This window comes from Stenella coeruleoalba (assembly GCF_951394435.1).
Source record: "Stenella coeruleoalba genome assembly, chromosome: 12".
NCBI lineage: Eukaryota > Metazoa > Chordata > Mammalia > Artiodactyla > Delphinidae > Stenella > Stenella coeruleoalba.
In genome coordinates, this window is record NC_137158.1 from 15,436,094 (window position 1) to 15,461,339 (window position 25,246).

The 25,246-nt window shown below is 33.8% G+C and overlaps 1 protein-coding gene across 3 annotated transcripts in view; it reads right to left on the bottom strand.

The window, feature by feature from the left end:
- The window catches only part of PHIP (PHIP subunit of CUL4-Ring ligase complex), a 129,172-nt gene that overhangs the window by 46,578 nt on the left and 57,348 nt on the right, over nucleotides 1-25,246 (bottom strand). For 2 of the 3 annotated variants that reach the window (XM_079938661.1, XM_079938662.1), the window contains exons 14-20: nucleotides 24,612-24,765; nucleotides 24,048-24,182; nucleotides 12,489-12,617; nucleotides 10,660-10,885; nucleotides 6,662-6,799; nucleotides 5,551-5,734; nucleotides 1,965-2,082 (exon numbers count right to left, since the gene is read on the bottom strand). In XM_079938661.1, the coding sequence (XP_079794787.1) occupies nucleotides 1,965-2,082; nucleotides 5,551-5,734; nucleotides 6,662-6,799; nucleotides 10,660-10,885; nucleotides 12,489-12,617; nucleotides 24,048-24,182; nucleotides 24,612-24,765 (1,084 nt within the window). The remainder of the gene's footprint in view (nucleotides 1-1,964; nucleotides 2,083-5,550; nucleotides 5,735-6,661; nucleotides 6,800-10,659; nucleotides 10,886-12,488; nucleotides 12,618-24,047; nucleotides 24,183-24,611; nucleotides 24,766-25,246) is intronic. The other variant, XM_079938663.1, reaches the window with a different exon arrangement.

Here is a 25,246-nt window from a genome sequence, read left to right on the forward strand (position 1 = left end):
CTGGTTGTCAACCAACATCTGTTCCCCGCTTCTTGCACAGAAAATGAAATTTTCATTGTCAGAATATCATGTGACTAAATTCTGGTCAATGGGATATCTGGCACAATGTTGCAGAACAACTTCAAAAAACCTTCCTCAGGAGAGCATATGTATGTACCCTCCGCACCTTCCTCACTGATATGATCTTCCATCTTGCAGCCTTATATGAAAATGCTGACATCTTGAGGCATGAAGTCAAATTCAAACATAAGAAAATCAGAAATATTTAAAGAGCTTCAGTTCTCAACACAGAGGGCATCAAACCAGATCTTGACCACCTACCGAGGCTTTTAAATCTGAGAGAAATACATTTCCCTCAAGGGGAATAAATAAATATTTAAGAGAAATTAAGTAAATTTAAGGCACTGTAATTTGGGGACCAAACCTATTATCAAAAATCAACTTTATAATTGCTTTCTAACCAGTTTTTTTTGTATTAATTTATACAACCCCCCTGCACAGTTAGTACCCTCTACTATTAGAGGAAAAAAAATAATGCAACTCTGAGATGAAAGGTAGCATCTCATAACTTGTACATCTGTGATTATCAACAGGAGGTGCTTTCAAACCTTTCTCCAGTCTCATAAAATTTGAAAAGCAAATGTTTTTTGTATGTTATAAACACTACTGTCCCACTTGCTTTTTTTCACTTAACAAATACATCATGAACATTTCTCCAAGGCAACGGAGTGAGCTCTAACTCATTTCTTTAAAAAGCTGTAGAGTATTCCATGGGTATATATATGTCATGACATCCTACCTTTCGTCTACCAATAAACACTGAAGTTATTCCAGTTTTTGCCACCAGAGACACTATAAATATCTGCATGCACACACACGTATATACATTCACATCAATTCTTTTCTTTCTAAAAAAACAGTCTTCGAAGTACCACTACTGGATTAAAAGATAAGCACATCCTTTTAATTTTTACAGATATTACCATATTCCATCCATAAAAGTGGCAGCCAATAGAAGCTCACAATCATTATATGAATTATGTCCCCACATCCTTGGATTCAGAGCAAAGGATACCAAAAAAAGGGTATGCTTTCCAGCCACCATGAAAAAAACCACCACCACCACCAACAACAAAAACCTAAAAATGAAAAGATTATTTCAGATTATACTAACGGAAACTGTAGCAGTGTAGGGTCCTACTGATGCCAAGGTATGATACCCTTAGTAAAGGAAAACATAAAATAATTGCAAAGGACTACTTGAGTCCTTTGAAGAGTCACAAAACAGAAAAGGTAGCTGTAATAAAGGAAACTACTTTAGAAGGTCTGAGGAACTCAAATAAGAGGAAGGAGCACAAAGCTGGGTCTAGAGACCCGTCAACCCTTGACACTCAAGAAGGTTAAGTACATATCTCTCCCAGATTAGGGCATAACCAGTTGAAATCCACTGGACTGAAAAGTTTTTCCAGAGTAGGATGACAGACAAACCAACAGGGCAAACTAGTAGGGACAATTTACCTATCTTAAGGAGAAAATGAGAACTATTATTTATAGCAGCACAGCTGTCTTAATTACCTGCAATAACAAATAGGTGCAAAACAGTAAAAAAAAAAAAAAAAAAAAGTGTAGGACAAAAAAAAAACCAGAACACTGTTTTACAGTGTGCCACCAATGGCAGAACTAAAAAAAAGATCTTGCTTAGGCTTAAGGTGTAATTTATTAGATTTAACAGGCATATTACAATTGGCATTTGGGGAAAAGGTATGCTAGAAAGTAGGAAATGTAATATTAAAGATTTAAAGATAATCCAAAGATAATCGAGAATTAGCTATGTTAATTTTATTTCATTAGTTAAATATCCTGTCTATAATATTAACATGTTTAATTACAAACAGGCCTTTAATTACAAAATAGTCACTGTACTTATGAAGCAAATATTAAACATCAAAGTAATTACTATTTACCTTGGAGACAGTGGGCATTTTATTCTCTTTTGGAACTGTGAAGTGTTTTCTTTTCTCTTCTGATCTGTAAGTCTTTATTTCTTCTTCTCCCTTCGCAGTTCTCCATTCTTCTTGCCTACTGAACGAGAATTAAAAGCCACATATAATCTGTAATGTTTATAACTGATTTCTCCCCAAAGGGAATGTTAGGTATCAGTGAGGGGATGTTACTCCTGATGCCTTCTTTTCAGATGAGGCATGTGATAAAGATTTCTGAGTTTAATTTCATAGATTGTGAGCTCTGGACATTGAGCATTAAATGACTGGAATACTGGAAAGACAAACTCTGTCCACTTGAACTAGATACTACTGTTTCTACTATAGTCTTTGGCAAATAAAGTTTTAGGATCTGGGAACACGGTTACTCTTAAGGTAACTGCTCCAAGGATTAAAAACAGAATTTATTTATTCTTCAAAACTTATGTCAGTGTTGGGCTTATGCTGTGATAATCTTATGTGCAATACAGATAGCTGGAATTTAAAAAAAAAAAAAAATAAGGCACAACAGACCCTTGAGGTAGAACTAACATTAACTCCCGAAGCCCTGAAAGAACTACATTCTCTCCAGTGAAAGGCAGGTCAGGCTTCAGCCACTGAAAAAACTTCAACTCTATCCAGGTATCAAGCTGAATTTGAGCAACAGAAGTTTTGAGGAACATTAACTGTGAACTTTAACTTCATGGAACCTGGACTCACAAGGACAAGAGAATTCTTTAAAAATTTTAATTCCTTAAAACTTTAAGGTTTTTGCACTGGAAGGGTATTTAATCTCTGAACTTTAATTTTTCCCTGGAGATATCACAGTTGGAAGGGAGTTAATATTAGAACCTGGAAGAGCTCTATAATGTTGACATTTTATTACTTGGGTATACTTGGGTCATTTTATACTTAATTGCAGAATCTCTAATGAGGCTGGTCAAGATTCTGAATGGAAATGAGTGAACTTGAATCTTGTGAAAAGAATGCCCTTGGATTTAATTTTGTTTGTTAATTTGTTTTTTTTTTAATTAAACTTTTTTATTGAGGTAACTGTAGGTTCACATACAGTTCTAAGAAATAATACAAAGAGGTTCCTTGTATCCTTTACCTAGCTTTCCCCAATGGTAATATCTTGCAAAACTATAGTACAACATCATAACCTGGATCTGGATATTGATACTACCCACTGATATTCAGAGCTCCCCAGTTTTACTTCCACTCATGTGTGTGTGTTTGTATTTAGTTCTGTCCGAGTTTATCACATGTGTACGTTTGTGTATCCATTGGCCCAGTGATACAGAAAGAACATATCCATTACCACAAAGGTCCCTTGCGGTGCCCTTTTAATGATCATAGCCACCTTCTTCTTCTCCTCAGCCCTTCCTCTTCACAATGTCTAGCAACCACTAATCTGTTCTCCATCTCTATACTTTTGTCATTTCAAGAGTAGTCCACAAATGGATTAATACATAACCTTTGAGACTGGTTGCTCACCGTAATTCCCTGAAGATTCAATCAAGTTGTGTATCAACAGGTTGTTCCTGTTTAATGCAGTCTTATTCTATGGTGTGGATATACCATAGTTTGTTTAATCATACACCCACTGAAGGACATCTGGGTTGTTTCTAGGTTTTGGCTATTACGAATAAAGCTGCTACACATTTGTGTACAGGTTTTTGTGTGAAAATAAGTTTAATTTCTTTGGGATAAATCCCCAAACAGTGCAATCAATGGATCATATGATAGTCCTATGTTTAGGTTTTTAAAAAAATGCCAAACTGTTTTCCGGAGTGGCTGCACCATTTTATATTCCCACCAGCAATGCATGAGGGATCCAGTTTCTCCACACCCTTCCCAGCATTTGGTGCTGTCATTGTATTTCAGCCATTCTGATAGGTACATAGATTATTTCACTGAAGTTTTAATTTGCGTTTCACTAATGGCTAATGATGTTGAGTATCTTTTCATGTGCTTATTTGCCATCTGTATATACTCTTTGATGAAATGTCTGTTCATAGCTTTTGCCCAATTTTCTAATTGGATTGCTTTGTTTTCTGCTGACTTTTGAGAGTTCTTTATATATAATAGATATTAATCCTTTGTTGGCTATGGGATTGGATTTAATTTTAATGCAAAGCTCCAGGAAGGCCGAATACCCTTTGAAGTAATGGCCACAGCCTCGCTGGACCATACGCTCAATGGTCAAGCTCAAAGAAAGAGAGATAAAAAGGTGACAAATATCTGGAGAGAAACAAATCTTCCCCACTGTTCCATGTGCAGGGACCTCCACCACCAACGAGCAACCCACTCCTGGACACTTTTCACCTCCTTACTCATTCTTGACTAGGGGAGGAGGAGTGAACTAATTAATTAGGATGCTCTAGAAGGAAAATCCAGCTTAGCATGGCCCAGTTCTATGCCCTGTTTGCCATGTATACATTCTTCTCTGCACTTCAAAGAAGCAAACCAGCTGCCTCACATGGGGAGAAATACCGTGGCCCAGTGGTACCTTTCGTTGGGGTTCAGTATTAGGAAGCACACGTTCATGCAGATAAAAGTCACGTTCTTCACAGCCGTATGAATAATAAAATATGCTCATTTCCTGTCTTACTCTTTTGTGTTATTTTTTACTCCTTTAGAACTATTTTTAAAATGATGGGTATTATTTATTGCACCCTCTTCAAACCTTAACATTAGAATTAAAAAGTAGACAGGAACACAGCTAAAGAACATCTGGATATATTTGTCATCAGATAAAGTTATGGTTCAAATTCAAGCTTTAGGTGTATAATCCTAAAACCTAACACAAATTTGAGTGTTGTCCAATCAAAAAAGCATAATAAACATTCAGATTACAAATATTTCTAATCATATAATTACTCTTATCTTTTAAGAACTAGGAAATCCTAAAATCAAATTTGATCTTCCTATGTTTTTTGTTATAGTACAGTATTATAATATATAGTCAGTATTAGTTGGGGCTCATATGGACCTCATCCATGAGTATTTCATTAATAAAGAATCAAAAGGAATTGGATATAAACGTCCCTCATAGCAATGACCTTTAGAATAGGATTACATAAAATCAATACTTTTTAATTTACATATGTATACTTTTAAGTATAAAAAAGATTTAAAATTCTTATATAATCTATTACCAATAAATAATGTATTTTCACTATGCCTCTGAATGATGCAGTATGAATGATTCGTAAAATCCACAGAAAAATAAATTATAACAAACCATGAATGTGTTTTAAGATACAGTTAAACAAGACAAACTAAGATTTAAATATGCTACTCAGTAAAATCTCATATTTGTTCAAGCCAAATTTATAATTCCCCCCCCATTCACCTTAACACTCCCCCCATATCATTTACATGAATCATCCTAGAAAGGGACATATACTGAAATTTAACTTTTCTCCAGAGTCATGAATAGTTTAAAACATTAGCTCTGCAGATAAATTTAAAACAAATTAGAGCTAAAAAGGTACTCTGAAGACTGTAATTCAAAATGAATACAAACAACTGTGGTACATAAAAATTCATAATTCCCCTTCCTTACCTGGCTACACCAGCTGATAGCTCAGGTACTACCACCCTTCGACTCCAAGCTACAAGATCCCGCTCTGTGGCTATTTCACTTCTTGGTGCATTACTATGCATTTGCCGTACACCTTCGATTTGACCACTACGCCTTAGTCCTACATTAGGTGGTGAATGAACCTCTGAGGTAGAACTTGTAGAGCCTAAGTGAAAAAATTAATACAGTAAGTTCTATTTAGACACACTTCTCCATTAGCTTCTAACAGGAAACACACACACACACACACACACACACACACACACACACACACACACACACACACACACACACACACACACACACACCCCCGGGGGGGGGAATCCATACTGTCTTCCACATGAAACTTCATAGTGCTGTGGCAAATAATCAGTAAGTAAGTAAGTTCTATTTAGAGACACTTCTCCATTAGTTTCTAACAGGAAACACACACACACACACAAACACACCAGGGGGAAAAAAATCCATACTGTCTTCCACATGAAACTTCATAGTGCTATGGCAGATAATCACATCACCAAATTAGGAGCTAAACCACAAGCAAAAGCTTAATGAAAACAGAACATGGCTATTCAGTTGACTAGATAAGTTAATGAATCATGACTATGGACTGTTAAGCTCCAAAGATGTAAAACCTAATATTACTTAAAAAAAAATTGCCCACTGTGTATTTTTGGGAAAACTATATAAGAAGCAAAAACAGACACAAACCCAAGGACATTTATGGTTCATAAATTTTCTCTAAAGTTTAATAATACACAACATTAAGGATGGTGAGATGTTCGAGAATGTGGCTTTGAATGTATTCCATAAATTATTGAAAAAATTTATTTTTAACATTTTTCTAAATTATTCATGTTTATTATAGGAGATTTGGAAGAATATATACATTAATAAACTCATTGTCCATAGTGTGAAACCTTATATTAAGAATATTTTTTTAGGTCATTAAATATTCTTCAAAACCATGATCATTTTGGCAGCCTAATATTTCACATAATGGATTTACCATATTTGTTTAATTGCTTCTCTACTGCTGTAGGTTTAGACTGCTTCAATTTTTTAAATATTTCACTTAAGAATCACTGCTTACCTCTACTTAAACGGCTGGTATTACTGATACCTGCTTCACCAGAACGTCTCAGGTCTTGCTCCTGTTGTAGTCTTTGAATCATACTGTCCAGTGGGCTGATCTCCTGGTTTGCTTGCTGACTTAAAACTTGGTTCAGTCCTATGTAAACCACAAAAATGCTAAGGATATTTCAAACCATGTTACTTACCAACCTCACTTTGAGCCCACAATTAAACATTAATTTTGCTTGAGTAAAAGACCTAAAATGAGCAACTGTGAATGACGGGAAAGAGAGAGAGAAAAAAAAAGGAAACATGCCCCCTTCAATCTTCATTAAAAATAACGATAATGATGATGACATAACTTTTACTTAGTGTTTACCATGATTCAGGTACTCATATAATCATTATAACACCACAATCCCATGGGTATTATTAATTCTATTTTATAGATAAGAAAATCAAAACAACTATTCAAAGTCATATATCTAGTAAGTGGCAAAAGAAGGATTTCATCTTAGATCTTCTTTTAAAAAAGGCAAATCTGATTACCCACTTTCTCAAAAAGCTTTACTGCTTTATTCAACAAATTCTTGAGTGCCCATTATGTATTAGGAACTACACCAAGAAACTGAGGATCCAGTGGTGAACAAGATACATCACGGTCCCTGACCATCAGGGAGCTAACATTCTAATGGGGAAACTGAATGATAAACCCATACACAAATGAAGATTGGGAAAAAATGTTGTCAACATAAAGAAGGTGATGAGACAGAGAAAATGGGGAAGGAGAGAAATGGGAACTACCTATGGTGAGTCAGAAAAGTCAAAAGAGCCCACTTTGAAAAGCATTTGAGTGAGACTTGAAGAAAAAAAAGAATTAGTCACCCATGTGAAGAGCTAGAAATACACTCTGGACAGAAGGTAACAGCTAATACAAAAGCTCTGAAGTAGGGAGGAACTTGGTGTATTTTAACCCATCCTGCTTTTCCAACATCAATTCTCACCCACACCAGTGATATGAGACTACCTGACTCTTTTACTCTCGTAATAGGATATACACCTTTATGCTTTGGAGCTTCTGACCACTTCAAGTACAAATGTGATAAATGCTAACATCCTTCAAGCACCAAGAGAAATGGCATCTCCATATTTCCTATGTGAAATCTTTCCAGACTACCCCTGAAACACCTAATACAATGCTATGTAATAGCAAATGCTATGTAAATAGTTCCCTGCAAGTAGCAAATTCAAGTTTAGCTTTTTGGAACTTTCTGGGGTTTTCTTCCCGAATATCTTCTATACGGGGTTGGTTGACTCCACAGATGTTGAATCCAGGAATACGGAGGACTGACTGTGTACATACCTTAGTACTCAGCCCAATATAGAAAGGAAGCCCACTACTTATTAGTTCTTCAAAAGCATGAATTTTCTTATCCATCTTAATATTCTAATCCTAAATCTAGAACAATGCTAGGCATATAAAGATGCTCAATCCTGCTGAACAAATAAGAAAATGTTATGTTACGAGATATATGAAAGGCATTGCCACAAGAGGAGAGAAAACAGCAATTAATATCGGGTGTGTGGGAATGTAAGCAAGGACTTGATGCGATCAGACTTTTAGAGTGGGTTAGTAAGATACAAAGTATATTCTGAAATGAAGTAGTAGTAGTATGAAGGTATAAGAAAAGAGGAAATTACATGTATTAAGCACATAAGGTTATTTCATTTTATAAGAGAAAACTAAAATTCAATGAGATAAAATAACTTGACCAAGGTCACAAAGCTACAAAGTGGTAAAAGTGAACAGAGGTAAAAATTAAAATGCCTATGGACGCCTCTTTCCTGGTATACTGGTGAGAAAACATCTCATGTTTGAATCTGACACAGCTCAAGTTTACAACTGAGAAAACATTTAAAGTGTATTGTTCAGTGTAGATATAACAAAACTGCACTCAAACCAACTTATTACAATATCCAACATGTATGTTTACCTAACTCTATTTCCCCAAATAAATTTTACTACAGATCCAGATTTGAAAATAGAAACATAATTAGAAATGATGCTAAAATTTTTTCAAAAAGTATTTTTCTTTTGTTCTATTTTTGTACCTGGCAAGTCTAAAATAACGAAGGAAATGATATTTACCCTGAATTCTGTGAGCTACTAGAACACTTAAAAATTCTGTGACTCACTGTGAAGCCATAATTATTGCTCTGGGTTCTCTTGTAGCCCAATACTATAACTGGTGTCTATTTCATTTTCAAGATCAAGTCCACTTGTTACTCTAAGGGCAGCTTGGCATGGAAGAAAGAACAATGGACTGGGAGTCAGAGCTGGATGTGAGTCCCTACGATTCCGTGTACTTTAACTTGAACAAGACATAATGTTGTTAAATTTTCATTTTCTCAATTTTTAGAATTGGGACACCACAGATAAAAGGATTAAATGAGTGTTATTTATGAAAGCCCTTTAAAAACTGTTAAATGAAGGGAAGAATAATCACGATAATTAAATAGCACTGATATTTTAATAAATGAGTCCTTTTCTTATTTCCCTGTGCCTGAAATCCCAGCCTAGGTACCTGACTAGACCTGGGAAAGATCTGATTCTTGCCAGTTCCCCACTAAGGGAATGAAGACATTTATCTTAATTTCAGTCCTATGACCAAGACTTCTCTAACAATTGTGAATTCTCTAATCTGAATGCCTGCCTAGATTTCTCAAATCCTGCCTTTTCTTGGATTGAGTTCATGCTGTGTCCACGTACTGAAACATTTTAGTTTCACATACTCTAGATTCTTTATTATAATTTCACATGCCCAACCCTTTAAGAAAATAAGAGATGATTGATTTTTCTGTGCTGCTTACAGATTCTAAATTCATTATTTAAAAGTTAACTCATTATATATTACATCCCATAATGTCCTTCATATCTACTTAGAAGTTTTGTCCATTTATGCTAGTTGAGAACCTAAACTGTTTTCATAAACATTTTTCTAGTCTAAAATATAACAAAGATTCATAATTGCAAAACTGGTTTAACTTTCTTTACAGTCCTTCCATTTATTTTCACTTAATAAATTAGTGCTGTTCTTCTTGCCAAAAGCAGGGAAGAAGCCTGTAGACCTTGTCTCCATTTCAACTCCCATTCGATTCTTCAACTAATTCAACTTTCACCCTCCATTACTTCACCCTCCAAAACAGCAACACTTTTCATTCCTATCTTAAATTTCTTCAACTTTTAAAAGTTGATCACTTCTTAAAACAATCGTTAACGTGAACAGGCTATCTAGTCTTTTATTTATTTTTAATATTTATTTATTTATTTGGCTGTGCCAGGTCTTAGTTGCGGCATGCAGGATGGGATCTTCGTTTGTCGCATGCAGGAGCTTTCAGTTGCCACATGCGAACTCTTAGTTGTGGCATGTGGGATCTAATTCCCTGACCAGGGATTGAACCCAGGCCCCCTGCATTGGGAACGCAGAGTCTTAGCCACTGGACCACCAGGGAAGTCCCCTAGGCTATCTAGTCTTATTCTCTCTCTCACATCATACTATTATTTGCTTTAATAATTATTCATAATTTTTAACTATGTATTTGTTTATAACTGTTTACTAATCTAACTCACTCCACGAGAGCAAGGATTGCATTTGTTTAGTTCACTGCTGAATACCACAGCTTAGCAAGTGTCAGTGACAGAGGAGATTCACAATGTATGTTACTGAATGAATAAATAAATGAACTGACTCATCTCATACCAAATATAGACTTACCCTATTAGTCCTCAGAAGGTTATAAATAGATATAGACCAAAATTATTGCTTTAAACCTCCAATGCTTCTTAACTGTCTTGCAATACTTAAGCATTATTCAAAGAACTTTAAAGAATTATAAAAATCATTTTACTTCTCATCTGTTCAAAACAATTAAAAACAAAGTTCTACCCAATTATCAATTTTATAAGATTTCAATAGGAAAAGGAAAATTTAGCATGGAATTAAAATGAGCATTTACCTGAGGAAGTTACCCCCATCTGAGGGATGAGTTGCTCCTCCCTGCAATTTTCACGACCAGGAACTAATCTCTGATATCTTGATGGATGAGGGTTACCATCGACATCAACCAAAAAAGGCGGCGGCATCAGATGAGGTGCTTGCTGTGTCTGTTCATCTAATACAAAATTGTTGGCATCACGGATAAGGGGCCGATAATCACTGTGAAAGAACATTTGATCTGCTATCTATAAAAAGAAAGGCCCATAGAAGAATGGACAAAGAAAAATTTATCATTATAGATTTCTAATGGAAGGCAAACATTTTAATATAAATCATGGTATTAAACAATAATATAAAAGAATATTATTTTCTTGAATTAACTGTAAATAAATCTTTGTATGTTCTATATTAAATTTTACGATTAGAAAAGTAGCTGCTTTGACTTGAGGATACAGGGTGGGGGAAGGGTAAACTGGGACAAAGTGAGAGAGTGGCATGGACATACATACACTACCAAATGTAAAATAGCTAGTGGGAAGCAGCCGCATAGCACAGGGAGATCACATAGAGGGGTGGGGTAGGGCGGGTGGGAGGGAGGGAGATGCAAGAGGGAAGAGATATGGGGATATATGTATATGTATAACTGATTCACTTCGTTATAAAGCAGAAACTAACACACCATTGTAAAGCAATTATACTCCAATAAAGATGTTAAAAAAAAAAAAAAGTAGCTGCTTTAAAGTTTCCCTGGAATAGAAAGAGACTGTATTCATAAAAAAAAATTAAAAATAAGTTACATAATTTCAAATTAAATGGTAAAATTAAATCTAGGCATAAATCTTTCAGCAGTACTTTTACTTTCCCAGGGCTATCATGCTTTATCTTATCTTTAAAATTATTACATATGGTAATTATTTGTTTTAGCACTTTGCAACGAGAAATCAATTTATTCTCTGAATTAAACTCTTTAATGAAACCACTCATACAATTTAAGAAAATCCGTAAGTATACAGTAAGCATGGTTTATATAATAATAATATAAAAAATTAACGACATGATTTTCTAGGAGAATAAGCATTTTCTCTAAAATTTCTGAATATAAAAATGATTAACATGAACTCATACCTGACACATCTGTAACTTTAAATTTTATCATTTACTTTGGAATTTCTTAAACCTGAACGCTTCAGTTTTTACTATGATAACCTTTTAAACAACTCTACCACAGATAAACAATTTAAATCTTTTAGTCACTAATCTCAGATAGGGCCTTTAATATTTAAAAATATTAACTACCATCACAGTAGGTCATACATTTTTTACTTTTTTTTTTTCTTTTGCTGCAGTACACGGGCCTCTCACTGCTGTGGCCTCTCCCGTTGCAGAGCACAGGTTCCGGACGCACAGGCTCAGCGGCCATGGCTCATGGGCCAAGCCGCTCCACGGCATGTGGGATCTTCCCGGACCGGGGCACGAACCCATGTCCCCTGTATCGGCAGGAGGACTCTCAACCACTGCGCCACCAGGGAAGCCCAGGCCATACATTTTTTTGAGAACCACATAAAAGCCACAGAATTGTACCGCAGACAAATGCATATTCTCCATATAAGTAAAACATTTTACAGAATTTCAACAAATCCCTCTATGGACATCTCCAACACCCATCTTATATACCCCAACCTAAGAACTGCAATCTAGACCTTTCTAGCAGGCTAAGTAAAACGTTATTTCTTCTGAAATATAAAATTATCACCTCCCTCCCCAAAATACAACCCCTAAACATCTATGGATTTAAAAACAAACAAACAAACAACTATAAGGAGTAGATATACAGTCATAGTACTCTACCTTGTCATATTTGCTACTGGAGCCAAAGCCAAAAATTAAAAGATGTCCATGAGAGTCTGTGCATGCAAAATGCTGCCCATCAGGAGAGCATTTGCAGTCAAATACTGCACCATGTCCTTGGCCTTCAATCTGAAATGTATTTAACCAACAATCAGAAAACTGCCATTAAAATATAAAGAACTGGCTGGTCACTATTGTTACTAAAATTCTATGATAAAAGATATGTAAGTATATATCCTAATGAAGTGAAGATATAACAAACACAGTATAGTAACAAAATTTGTGAATATTCATGAAAAGTGCCAGATTAAAAGCCTTGAAAAACAACGTATTATCTTTATCCATAGACCAGACACAAGTCAGGAAATAAAACACCACCATTCTCCCCCACCCATAGTTCTGCTTCATGTCTGTAACCCGGATTTAAAATGAAATTGCACCTTACAGTCCATCTCATCTGCATTTAATCAAGCCCTTTCAGCAAAGGCTGACAATGTGGAGTAACTGTAGCAATTTTTTGGTAACTCTTGAAGTAATAGCCAGAGATCACTGCTCACAAGACACTAAATTTTTCTTCTTGGTAATAAATTCCCTTGATGGTCTGACTCATTTTTTAAATGGTGAATTTCAAAGGTTAAAGAAAAGGTTTTTTTTACCTGATAATTGTTTTCTGTTTTCCAGTTCCATTAATCCAGAACGAATGGGTTTCTCCCTGCAACCTGTCAATCAAACAGAGGTGGCCAATCACCACTCTGAATTTTTTTGCTCTCAGTGCTTCTTCAGACTATGTTCCAGTTGAAAACTTCTTTAGCAGTGTTCTGAAAGAGGTAAAAATTCTACCCTATCTAAAGCACAACTAGGGACTGAATTTCAGAAAACAACTAAAATAGGGAGTTGACTCCCTAACAAATAACAACTAAGGATGATTTTCAACAAATGTGACTGGATTTCTGGATTAGCAGAATCGGAACACACACACATTATCAGGTAAGAAATACCTCCTCTCTGTTCCGGTATCCACTGATCTAGAACAAATTGGTTTTATTAGTAATATCCCAATATCCCAGTAAATGCTTGGAAAAGAGAGAAGTGGTAATTTTCTTTCTTTAGTGTTAAAAATATGGCACAGGGATGAATGTACAGTTCACCAAGTACAGAAGTGAAATTAAAATTTTGAAGAATAGTTGATTTTTCAAGGAAGGTTTGCATTTTGGTCAAAAGAGAAAATATTGTTCTAAAAGAAAGGGCTCTGCCTAAGAAGTTTATATAGTACCACAAATGGGATTACCTCAAAAAGAAAACTAATTTTTCCTTTGGCTTGTTGAAAAGAAGGAATGAGCACACAGGTGTTTGTTAATGCTGTTTTGAACGGTGATAATAATGGAAAATAAGAATAAATTTCCTTAAAATTTAATCACATGAAAGAAAACTGGTGAAGTAATCTAACGTCTAATACACTAAAAGACATAACATAAAAGCAAGAAAATGAGTAAGTGAAACAGGATCATTTCTGGTTGTGAAGAAAGTTGGAGGATAAGATAACAGAGAAAGGGAACTGATTCGAAGTCTACTTTAAAACTGTTCAAAAATAAGAAAGAACTACTTCTCTAGATTAACCTAAGGGCATTACTAGCTATATAGCTTCGTATTTTCCAAAAACGAAAGAATATAAGCGAAATGTCAGGATTCACATCTCTATTTTTCAGTGTTGTCTAGGGAAATAAAAAGTTACATGAACTGTTATAATACCTAATCACACGAACAAAGTTTAGCTCTATATAGAATTTTACATAAAAAACTCAAGACCAAAGAATTAAAAGTGTCTTGGCCATGTGTTGTTAGATGTTTTATTTACCTCAATTCACTCAAAATTTCACAAAAGGCAGAGAAAAAAAAACAAAAAAACCCCAACTACTTTATAAATCTAATATAATAAATGCTCCCAGAACTGTAATACTATTCTAAGTTTACAATTCTAAGTATACGGTAGAACAGAGGAAGAGATCGGAGAGTCTGACTCAGCAATGCCAAAGTATGTCTGATGGATGTTCATAAGCATGGTATCCTTTATATAATGTTTAGACCATCTTGCTCTACATTCTTCTTTTGGGGAGGTGGCGGGGGGGGGAGTGGTGGTGAGGATTAATCAACCCTATACCCATGCTACCTACCAATGTTGCCACATTTACTGTTGGTAGAAGATCTCTGAGAGAATACTTGGGAGAGGCAGAACTTCTAAAGCTCTAAAAAAGCAAAGAAAAAATAGCAATCCTATTGAAGATCACTGTGTTGCTATACAATAACACATGCCACTGTGAGTATGGCAGGATGGTACAAATTCTCGTGGTATAAGCCATCTGTATAACTCCAGAGTGACTTTTATATGGAGAATATGAAAGTGTATTTCAAAACTACATTATTTGGATTAACTATTAAAGAAGACAATGGATCTGCTTTACTTACAAACCAACTAGAAAAGGTGCCCATAACCTTACTATGTAAAATGCCAAATTTATCTTCAGAAAAAGCTCCTCAGATAATAAACAGCCCTAACTACAAAATGCCATCTAGCCTTTCCAGTTGATCAAAGTAGGAAAATATTTTACTTTCCTATACAGCTAAATATACCCTAGCTATTTTTATGATTTATGCTATAATTAACTAAGCCAACCATTTAAAAATAGTTAAATACTTCTCTCTGAAAGGGATTTCATCTTCTTAAACCAGGGTCAGAATATTTATGACTAAGAATTCTTAAAGAAAAAATTTAATAATGAAGGCACTATTTGAGTATGCATGTGTAACTAAAAAGCAATGAGGTTTACATTCAAAAACTAAAAGGAAGAAAACATCCTTTCTATTCATATTAAAGTTACATGAACGTATATATTATAAATCAACTACACTTCAATTAAAAATACATTTAGATAAAAAGGTATATGAACCTATCATAAAATTAAATGCTCAATAGAAAAAGTCAACATAAAATTTAACATTGTACATAACTTATGCTAGTACTTATAGCATGCTCTAGTAAGTTTAAAAACAGAAAGAAATGAATAATAACAAATTTTCAAAATCAGTGAATTTTAGATGAACTATTCCCCTAATAATATCAAGTATGCTTGCTAAACATTATTTGGGACATATGAAAACAAAGACCACATAATAAAACTCATACTTGCTAAACCACAGTAAGGAAAGCTGAGAAAATCCATGAGGTAATATTCACTAATAAGTGTAAAAATTTCAAGAAAAATAGGAGTTAAAAGAAAACAGAAAAATACATTCAGTGACTATGATAAGGTTATTTTGTTTTGTTTTTTAAAGTAAGGGATGAAAAGACCAGACAAGTTAAAATAATGACTCCTTTGTAGGAAAATTCTCATACTGACTAAAGAATTCTAGAAATATTTCCAAGAAATGAGCAGCACAATCTTGTTAGTTTAGAAGTTTACACTGAACTTGGAAAAAATTAAATCAATGCAAAAACTTATGAATTAAAGAGCTTTGATGATGACAGAATTGTCATACTTAATGAAGAATACTAGTACCCTTTTCAAGGCAGAATACAATCCACAACTTCTAATATAATTCTTGTGAAATAGAAAGATGAATAATTAAAGGAGACAGAAGACTGACGCCTAAGACTGAAGAGACCTCTCCTCTAGTAATGGGTAAATCACTTAATATCTCTGCTAAATGATAAAGGTCATTTAAATGATCACTAGAGTCCTACCCACTTCTAAAATCCTAACACCTAATATTCAGGAAGCCTTTTTTGGAAAAACTGGACAATCTGAAAATGAGGTATGCTAAAAGCACCAGAATACAGACTAAAATTATAGGGTCTAAATTACATCAATTGTGAGGAACACACAGAGATGAATATGAGAAGTATGTACTCCTAAAGGAACTCAACACAAATCAGGATGCTTAAAAAATTGGCTTTCTTAGGCAGAATCATCCTTTTATGGAATTATTCCAAGTCTATGACCACAGTCAATTTGGGGGTCTCATTCATTTTTTAAAATATACCATTGATTAGAAGGGAGTAAGTATCTCACCTAGAAAATACTCCACAATTTCAAATTAGGAACCTTTCAAAATATCCTAATAATTTTATGGGATAGATTCATATTCCAAGAATAAAAGAGCTGAGAAACTAAATTTATGCTAAGAATTACCCTTAGAAAGTCTTATGTATAAAGAACCTTTAAAGCTATCAACCTGGGGGAAAATAAACTTAATTAAGAATGTACCCTAGATACTGGAGATAGACATTGTCATACCTATGATTAAAATATGCTTAGGTCACCTTCTAATTACTACTATAGTAACAGTGTAAACCAAGAATATATCTTAAGGGAAGCTATCCACACTCCAACAGTCCAGGTGTCATCAAGTTACTTTAAAAGATTATTCCTAAATAAATGTTTACTTTAACATTGAAAATTCTTTAATTAATGGTAACATTATTACATATGAATTAAAGATAGCTATTTAAAATAAATGGTGCCAAGATAAATAAGTTTATATAAAAAAGGAAACTGTTGTAACTGACTTAATAAAGCCAGTAGATATATTAAAGTGATTCTGAAGAATCAACTCTAATGTTCATCAAAAGAAAAATGTACTACTAAAATAAATAACTCATCTTCAAATTTAACACCATTTTGTTTACCCATATTCTGATTTCTCTGAGGGAAGTAATACTATTAATCAAGTCCTCCTTGAAACTGATTCTCCTCCTTTGGCCTCTCTGACATAGCATGGTGTCTTCCCAACACACTTTCTGGAGATTGTAATCTCCTCTCCATTCTGCTAAACATGACTAAGGTTGACCCTTAAATGATGAAGGAGGTTAGGAGCGCCAACCCTTTGCACAGTCAAAAATCCACATATAACTATATAGCCAGCCCTCCATATATACGCAGTTCCTCTGTATCGACGGTCTGCATCCCGTGGATTCAACCAACCGCGGACTGGGTAGTACTATAGTATTTACTATTGAAAAAATCCGCATGTAAGTGGACCTGCACAACTCAAGCCAATGTTGTTAGAGGGTCAACTGTATTTCTAAATGTTTAGTTTTAAGTCCTCTACACTGTCCTCTCTATCTCCATGACATCTTTCTACACAGAAGACTACACTTCTTTCTCTCTACAACTAGCCTCTCCAAGTAGTCTATCTCCAAGTGCTGGCTGTCCATTTCCACAAAAAGTCCAACACTACGTCACAATAAACATATTAAAAAAATCCGTTTTCTTTCACATCTCTCATATTTCCATTAAGAGTATCACTGTTGTCAAGATCACCTAGGCTCAATACTCTTAACACATTTATTAAATTTTCTGTCACTCTCTAGCTCTAATCCTTCTATCATCACAGAACACCAAGTCCTACGTATGTTTTTCTTTCACAAATTTACTACCTGTTGCTACAATGTTTCATCATGACTTCACTGATGAAAGCAGATCTCCCCCACCTATCCAATTTCATACCTGAAACACTACCACTGGCAACCAAAATATTTTTCTCTTAAGTTTCTAGAATATAAAGTAATTCACCAAAACCCCCACTAGGTTAGCTATTCTTTATGTTTACAAGTAATTTGAGGGCACCAACAAGCCACTTCAATTTATGCTTTTCATTTTATCACCGATTTTTCAAAGTCTATTCCAGAAAAACTTTCCAAATTACTCTATGAACATGTCTTAACATTTCTTATTTGGCTATTTATATAATATTCCTCTTACTTATAAAATTATCTTCTGACACAACTGTTATTTATCTTTCAAGGCATAATTCCAATTCTTCCTCCTCTGACCATCCACCCTGAAGTTATCCTTACATTTTTAGATATACCAATTATCTTTTCTCATATGCCACACTACCACTTCAAACTATTTAGCCATACTTATCTTTTCAGGTATATTTTATCTCCCCAACTTAACTGCAAGCTGGATTAAAAACAAAAACAAAAGAAGGACCACGTCCTACTCTTCCCATATTCTGTGTTTATGTACAAAATCACTCAAGTGTCTGCTAATCAAAATGTTTTCACCTGCATGTTTACATTCTGTAATTTTACATACTTTCCCTTATAACTATCAAATCTCAAAATATCCTTGTGATAGCAACTCATGGAACATGTCAAAATTACTACATAAAAAAAAGTAATTCACCAAATATAATATAGTATGACAAGCTCACATTCATGGCAACAAATATTAAGATATGTTTTTGATATCAAGATACAGAATGAGAAAGAGACAGAATCTAAAGAACCCCAGAAACCTGAAAGAAAATGACAATAACTGAAGTTTATAATCAGAAGATTGAAGGTAATTTCTTATGCAGAGAGGCTGAAACAAAGAATGGAAGTATCAGAAAAATCCTTTTAACAAACAGAGTACAGGTATATGACATCCTGTTAGATGATGATAGATAGGTAATGAGATAAAAGGGAAGGAACAAAAGAGGGAAGGAAGGAGAAAAAGAAAGGAGAAAGAGAGATGGAGGAAGAGAGAGGAAGAGAAAGAAAGGTCTTGAAATCTTGATTCACAAGAGAACACGATATGAGATACACCTATTTCAAGCTTCTTTCTCCCTTTCCTAGATACATGCAGCTACAATTGTCCAAAACTAAACTAGAGGTCACACTGAGAACATGTTAATGTCAGAAGTATGCATGTGCAAAAATTCTGAGTGGTGGATTGGCAGCCTCTGCTTGTTTGGAACGTTGCAAGGAGAAATATATTGTTCTGGATTAGTGGACACTGGAACATTTTTTTAAAATCTCAAGTAAAAGAAAGGTTAACAATTATAAAAAATAAGGAAAATTTAATCAAATAAATGAAAACTGTTATTTGGAATTTACCCATGAAACAACAAAAGCAAAGCAAAAATCAAATTCAGTAAAATTGCTTTCTAGCCAGAGACACTGTACTCTTCAATTAAAATCAAAACCAGACAAAAGGCAACAAACTAGAGCTTTGAATAACATTACAGAAATAGAACGATATGGAGAGAAAGAGACAGACAGACAGACACAGCTAGAACAATAGAAATAGAGAAAAGAGAGCAGAAAAGATAAAGCAAAAGTGCCAGAGACATGAGGAAAGCTACAAATCCCCCTCCAAACATCTTTATTTTCTACCTAATAATAAAATGGCCTAGTACTAAGAAATTTCAAAGTCACTTTTCATATCTTTTCAAATTAAGTTAATACTCATTTCATTAAACTTGTAGTTAAAACTTAGCTGTACTATGATAAATTTAAAGGGAAAAAAGGCTATAAAAAACAACTTTGTATTTTAGGAACATTTATGGGTGTATTAAACTTCTAAACTTGCCTACCTCTTTTGGGGGAATGGGGAATATAATACAAAAACCCTCAACTTTAGTTCAGAGAGTTTGCACACATTTTCAAGTTATTCTGCGAAATAATTTATCTGCCTCTTAGCATTTAATAGGAGTTTACAGCCTTTTAACTAGAATTTAGAACAACTGTTATCAAAACAAGATGCCTCCTGTCACATCCAAAGACAGAACATGGGCTTGCTCAACTATACATCAATAGTTTGAAATATTCTTAATATACACTATCAGTCTTCAATAAAATATCCCAAAATACTCAACTTTTGCCCTGAATACTCAAGCTGTATAGGATCTATTCAGCTGAAACATGAATAATTGACAGTTAGTAGACGAATGTAAGTAAGTATAGCTTAAGGCCTAGAATTTAGGTTTTTTAAAGAATAAAGTTATCTTATGTTCACAACGTTCTCTACAATATTCTCTTTAGCTTCTTTCTCTGGTTCATTAAAAAAGAGGAAAGAAAGGCTCTAGCCTTCCACCTTACATATTATGCTTTTCCAACAAATGCTTTTAGAAGTTTACATTATTTTATTTTTAGTTAAAGATGAAACAACAGAGGGGCAGGGGAGTGCAAGGAGCATGTATTGTCTATCCCATTTGATACCCTGAGTTATACCATATCATCATACACTTCTTACAAGTAACAAAAACAAACCCAGCACCCACCCCCAACTGCTTTTATCATTCAGATCCTCTATTAAGAGGAAAGCTAGCAATAAAAATGAGGAAAATAACCCCATCAGTTTGTCTAGACACCACCACCAGCAAGTTGAGAATTTATAAGATTTTGAAATGAAATGAATTAGGGGATTATGTAAGCATACAAGAAATTAAATATTTTTATCTCAACTCTCAATCTTAAATCTTTTAATCTGTTTACAGATTTAGGTGGTGCTAAAATATTTTAAAAACTGTACTTGATACAGGAAAAAGAAAAAAGGAATTAGAAAATTTATCTGAATGATGAATATCACGTGCCATACTATAATAAAATGTTAATGTTTCAAAATATTTTAAAATTTATTAACTTTATTAATAAATCTATTAAAATGCAATTACCATACGTCAAACATGGACTTTTAAAACATTCAACCTTTGAAACCACTGAAGATATATTTTTTATTCTAAAAATGTTTTAAAGATTTTTAACTTCCGTAATAGGTAAGAAAAGTGCAGTAAAATGCTGATTAACATAAAATAATTATTTGTTACATGGTTTCATTACTTTTCGCAAAGCATTATAAATTTCAAGTAGAAAATTCAATTATCATAAAAAGACTAATATTAAAGCAGTACTCTCAAAATACACTTGATAAAAACCTGCATTTTTAAGAATTTGTATATAGAATTTTTGCTCTTTTAAAGGTACAGTTTACATTCCTTATTTTCTGGCCATAGGTGTAATAGTGAATTTATTCAATACTTCTAAGCTTCAATCTAAAAACTCAAATGAAATATTACTTAATCTCAATACTTTGTGTAAACTTTTACAATTTCTAGTCTAGAAATGGGGTATATTCCACTAGAATTATTCATCTTTAAATCATCCAAGATACTATAAGGAATCCCTCTACATGGTGATCAAAAGGTATTTATTAAATTGAACTTATGATTACTAGTACAATCTAATATCATGGATTGAATTTGTACTTGATCAACTTCTATGTTATTTTAGTAACTCAAAACCTTACTGATTAGCTACACACAACCAAATAGTTATAACTATAGCCAAAACTCAACATTCATGATAGCAGACAGTGAACACAAGCTTCTACTTCTCCCTCAAATGGTTTTTATTTTCTTAATAGCAATGCTGAATGCCTTATCTTCTATCTGCCTATAGATTAAAAAAAAAAATGAAGTGAACAAAGGAGTGAAGAGCAAAAAGTAGGGCACTTAGGCAACTTGTAAATTCAGAGACAGAAAAATCATCAAGCTACATAATAAGATCTCAAAAGATCTACTCAAAGTTACTATCACTATGAAAACATTTCCCCCCTGGACATATCACTAACTGGACACAGCTGGGGAATTAGCTATGTAATGACCAACCACAGCTAGAGATAGCATTAAGAATACATTAGCAGGGGACAAAAATCATGGGTTTAAACCCCAAATGCCCGTATGATAGCTTTGTGATTTACGTAAACCAGGGCAAATCACTTCATCTCTGTACGGTTTCTGCATTCATAAAACCAGTAACAATAAAATCTACCCTAATTATATTACAAGGTTTTCATGAGACCCAAATGAGGTATTAAGTATTTTCGAAGTAGAAGAATTTTGGAAGCTATTAAAAAGCATGCAAAAAATTAAAGTATCTATATTTTAATGTGATGAGGGGTAGCTTATGTTCCAGCTTTTTAAATGCAAGGTATATTTTTAATCCTTTTTAGTCTATGTTTTGTTTTTCTCAGTTTGAAGATTCAATAGACACCCATCCAGTTCTACTATTACAAAAATTGGTTTCTTCCACCCTTTAGAGGCTTTTCCCTCTCTTATTCATAGAAAGAACAGGAAAATAGCTTTATCTAAAACTCTTATTAAGCAAATAATACTTTTTGAGGCAGTAATGTAACTAATTCCTTACCTAATTTCAAAGAGCATACAACATAATATGGCTGACTTCTACTCCTGGTTATATCACTAATTTTTATTGGTCTAAGAGCAAGTCACTTCAATCTCAAGGTGCTGCAATTTTTATATCTACTGATATGTGGAATATTAGTGTGATCAACTTACCTGATGAGGAAAAATTCACCTTTATAACTTAAAGGTGAAAGCAATATTCAAGTATGAGAGAACACTTTCCCTCCAAACACTCTACTAATACATCAATGACTTTTGAAAATATGAAACTAACATGTATAGCCCACAATTTGTGTTCTTTTGAAGCTATAAAGGCAAACTGAGATATGACTTATTTTCTTATTCAGCAGAGATGTTCCAAAAAGAAGCAAATCAGAAACACAAGGACAGAGGAGGAGAAAAGAAAAAATTCTTTACGAGCATATTTAAAGATTCGTTTTTTAAAAATTCTTCTCTATACAAATAATCACTAAGGAAATCCATCTATCACTAACACTTGTACCCCAAATAATTAACACTGTCTTTTTAGAAAAATAAGAATTTGACCAATTGTATCTTACCTTATGTACACTAAGGCATATCCACAACAGCTAAAGTTAATTTCTTCACTAATAAAAATTCCTTTTATATTCTGCTTGCTTACTACATAAAAGTCACTTTATTATGATTATCAATCAAGTAGTGTCACTTTTATGAAATTTTTCACAAGCCATTACATTTTACAAATGACTTTTTTGTCTAATAGTTTTTTTTGCAAAATAATTCTGGCCACACACTATTAATTGTATTGCTTTATGATTTATTGCTAGAGGTTTTTATAATTGATTTTTAATTTAAAAATGCTGAAATAGTAGAAACACATGCCTTCCTTTTTGTTTTCTTTGTTGAAAGGCAGCCCTGATATACAGGAAGTAGACAAAAAAAGTATGCCTAGATACACAACAGCAGCATTTGAGGAGCGGAGCGCTTTTGCCTTCATACACTAGTTAGAGGAGTGGAAACTGCATGAGTTGTGTGTGATATTAAACCATTGCAATTCAAATACTCAGCAAAATATGCTAAATATCTATACAAGAAACAAAATGTGGAGGCAAAAGGGCTTAACCCAAATAAATACCTAATGTACCATAACTTGATAAAAGTCAAGAATATCTGTTGTTTTGGCTTTAATTTTAAAATGGATATATTTGAAGCAAATTCTGTTGCACTGGAGGACTGCTGACGAAATACAATAACACAATATAAATATTTATTTATAATTTCTTCACATGGTTTTCCAAACATTTTTCTTCTCTATATTGTCTTTTCATACTTGTGAGTTTCTCATAAAAGTTTCACTATTAGAAGTATTTTAAAAACTAAACTAGTTATCACAATATACAGGATTTGAAATACACATATCAATTTTCTTTTAAATTTAGTATCTCAATAGAAGTATGGAATAAATAATAACTCTTTTTTAAAACTTAAAGTGGAAACAATGTCTGAACCGTTTCTTCAATGGATTTCCTTTGTGATATGCAGGGGACCTGTGTCAAGAACTCCCCAGGTCTTTAAGAGCCATAAAATGAAGAGACTGATAATTACCATATTGAAATAAGATCGAATTTTGACGCCTCTTGCCAGATCCCACACTATCACGTTTCCATCATGACCAGCAGAAAAGAGAACTCTTGGATCGAACGGGTGTGGCTCAAGAACAAATACCTCATCTTCATGACCCTGAAATATTTTTTAAGTGGCAAAGCATTACAAATATTAAAAGATAAAAAGAAAACTCAAACACCAACAGGACATTTCTAAAATATGAGTTTTAAGAATTATTAAAGTGGTAAAAATCTTCAAATTTAGCAATGTATAATAACAAAGCTGAGCTAGTATCACTGTCCAGGGATTTGCTATCATTTGGTGAAACCTGAGAATATTATTTACTGATCCAGCCCTACATACTAAAAAAATAGCAAGATGTATATTTCTAAGGCAAACCTGTTTAAGTGCATTTTAAGATTATTTCCATTCTCCCACAAAGACCTGTTACCCAGCCAACAAGAGATCTCAGATAATACAAAAGACTTTATTTCTTAATGAAAATATTCTATTCTACAATCAGCTTCAGTTTATACCAAATAAAAATTAGTCTTTTTTCCTCACCATCAGGACATGAATTAGTTGACCGGTGTAAGAATTCCAAACTTTCAGAGTCATGTTATTAACTGCAGTTATAACTGTATTGTCATGCCGATCCCATGCTACCATAGTTACTTTCATTTTTGTGATTTTATCTTCTATCCCTTGAAGGTTTTGGCTGAAAGTGATGGAGGCAGTATTTGTTTACACTGATATTATTTATTAAAATACCAATATGACAAAAACCTAAATGTATTTTCTTATAGGTTACATTTATTAACATGGATAACTAACTACTGTTTAACATGGTAATTAAGAATAGTTTGAACCAACAAAGAACGATGGCAAAAATCACTGCACGGAGTCAGCAAAATCAGGATTCCAGCACTCCTAAGTCCTTAGTAATAGATGACCTTGAGTAAATATTACTGGCTTTAACTCTTTCTGGATCCAGGAACTCTGAGCCATGCTGCTCACTCACCATCTTTTACTGTTGCTGTCATGCCCTGCTAACTACTTTGCTCTCCCTTCCGGGACTACTACACACAAATACAAACAGAAAAATTATAAAATATTAAAACCAAAATAACAGTTACAACATGTAGTATAATTTCTCTTGGCTGGAGACAACCAGTGGATATAGCACATCATCCCTGTAT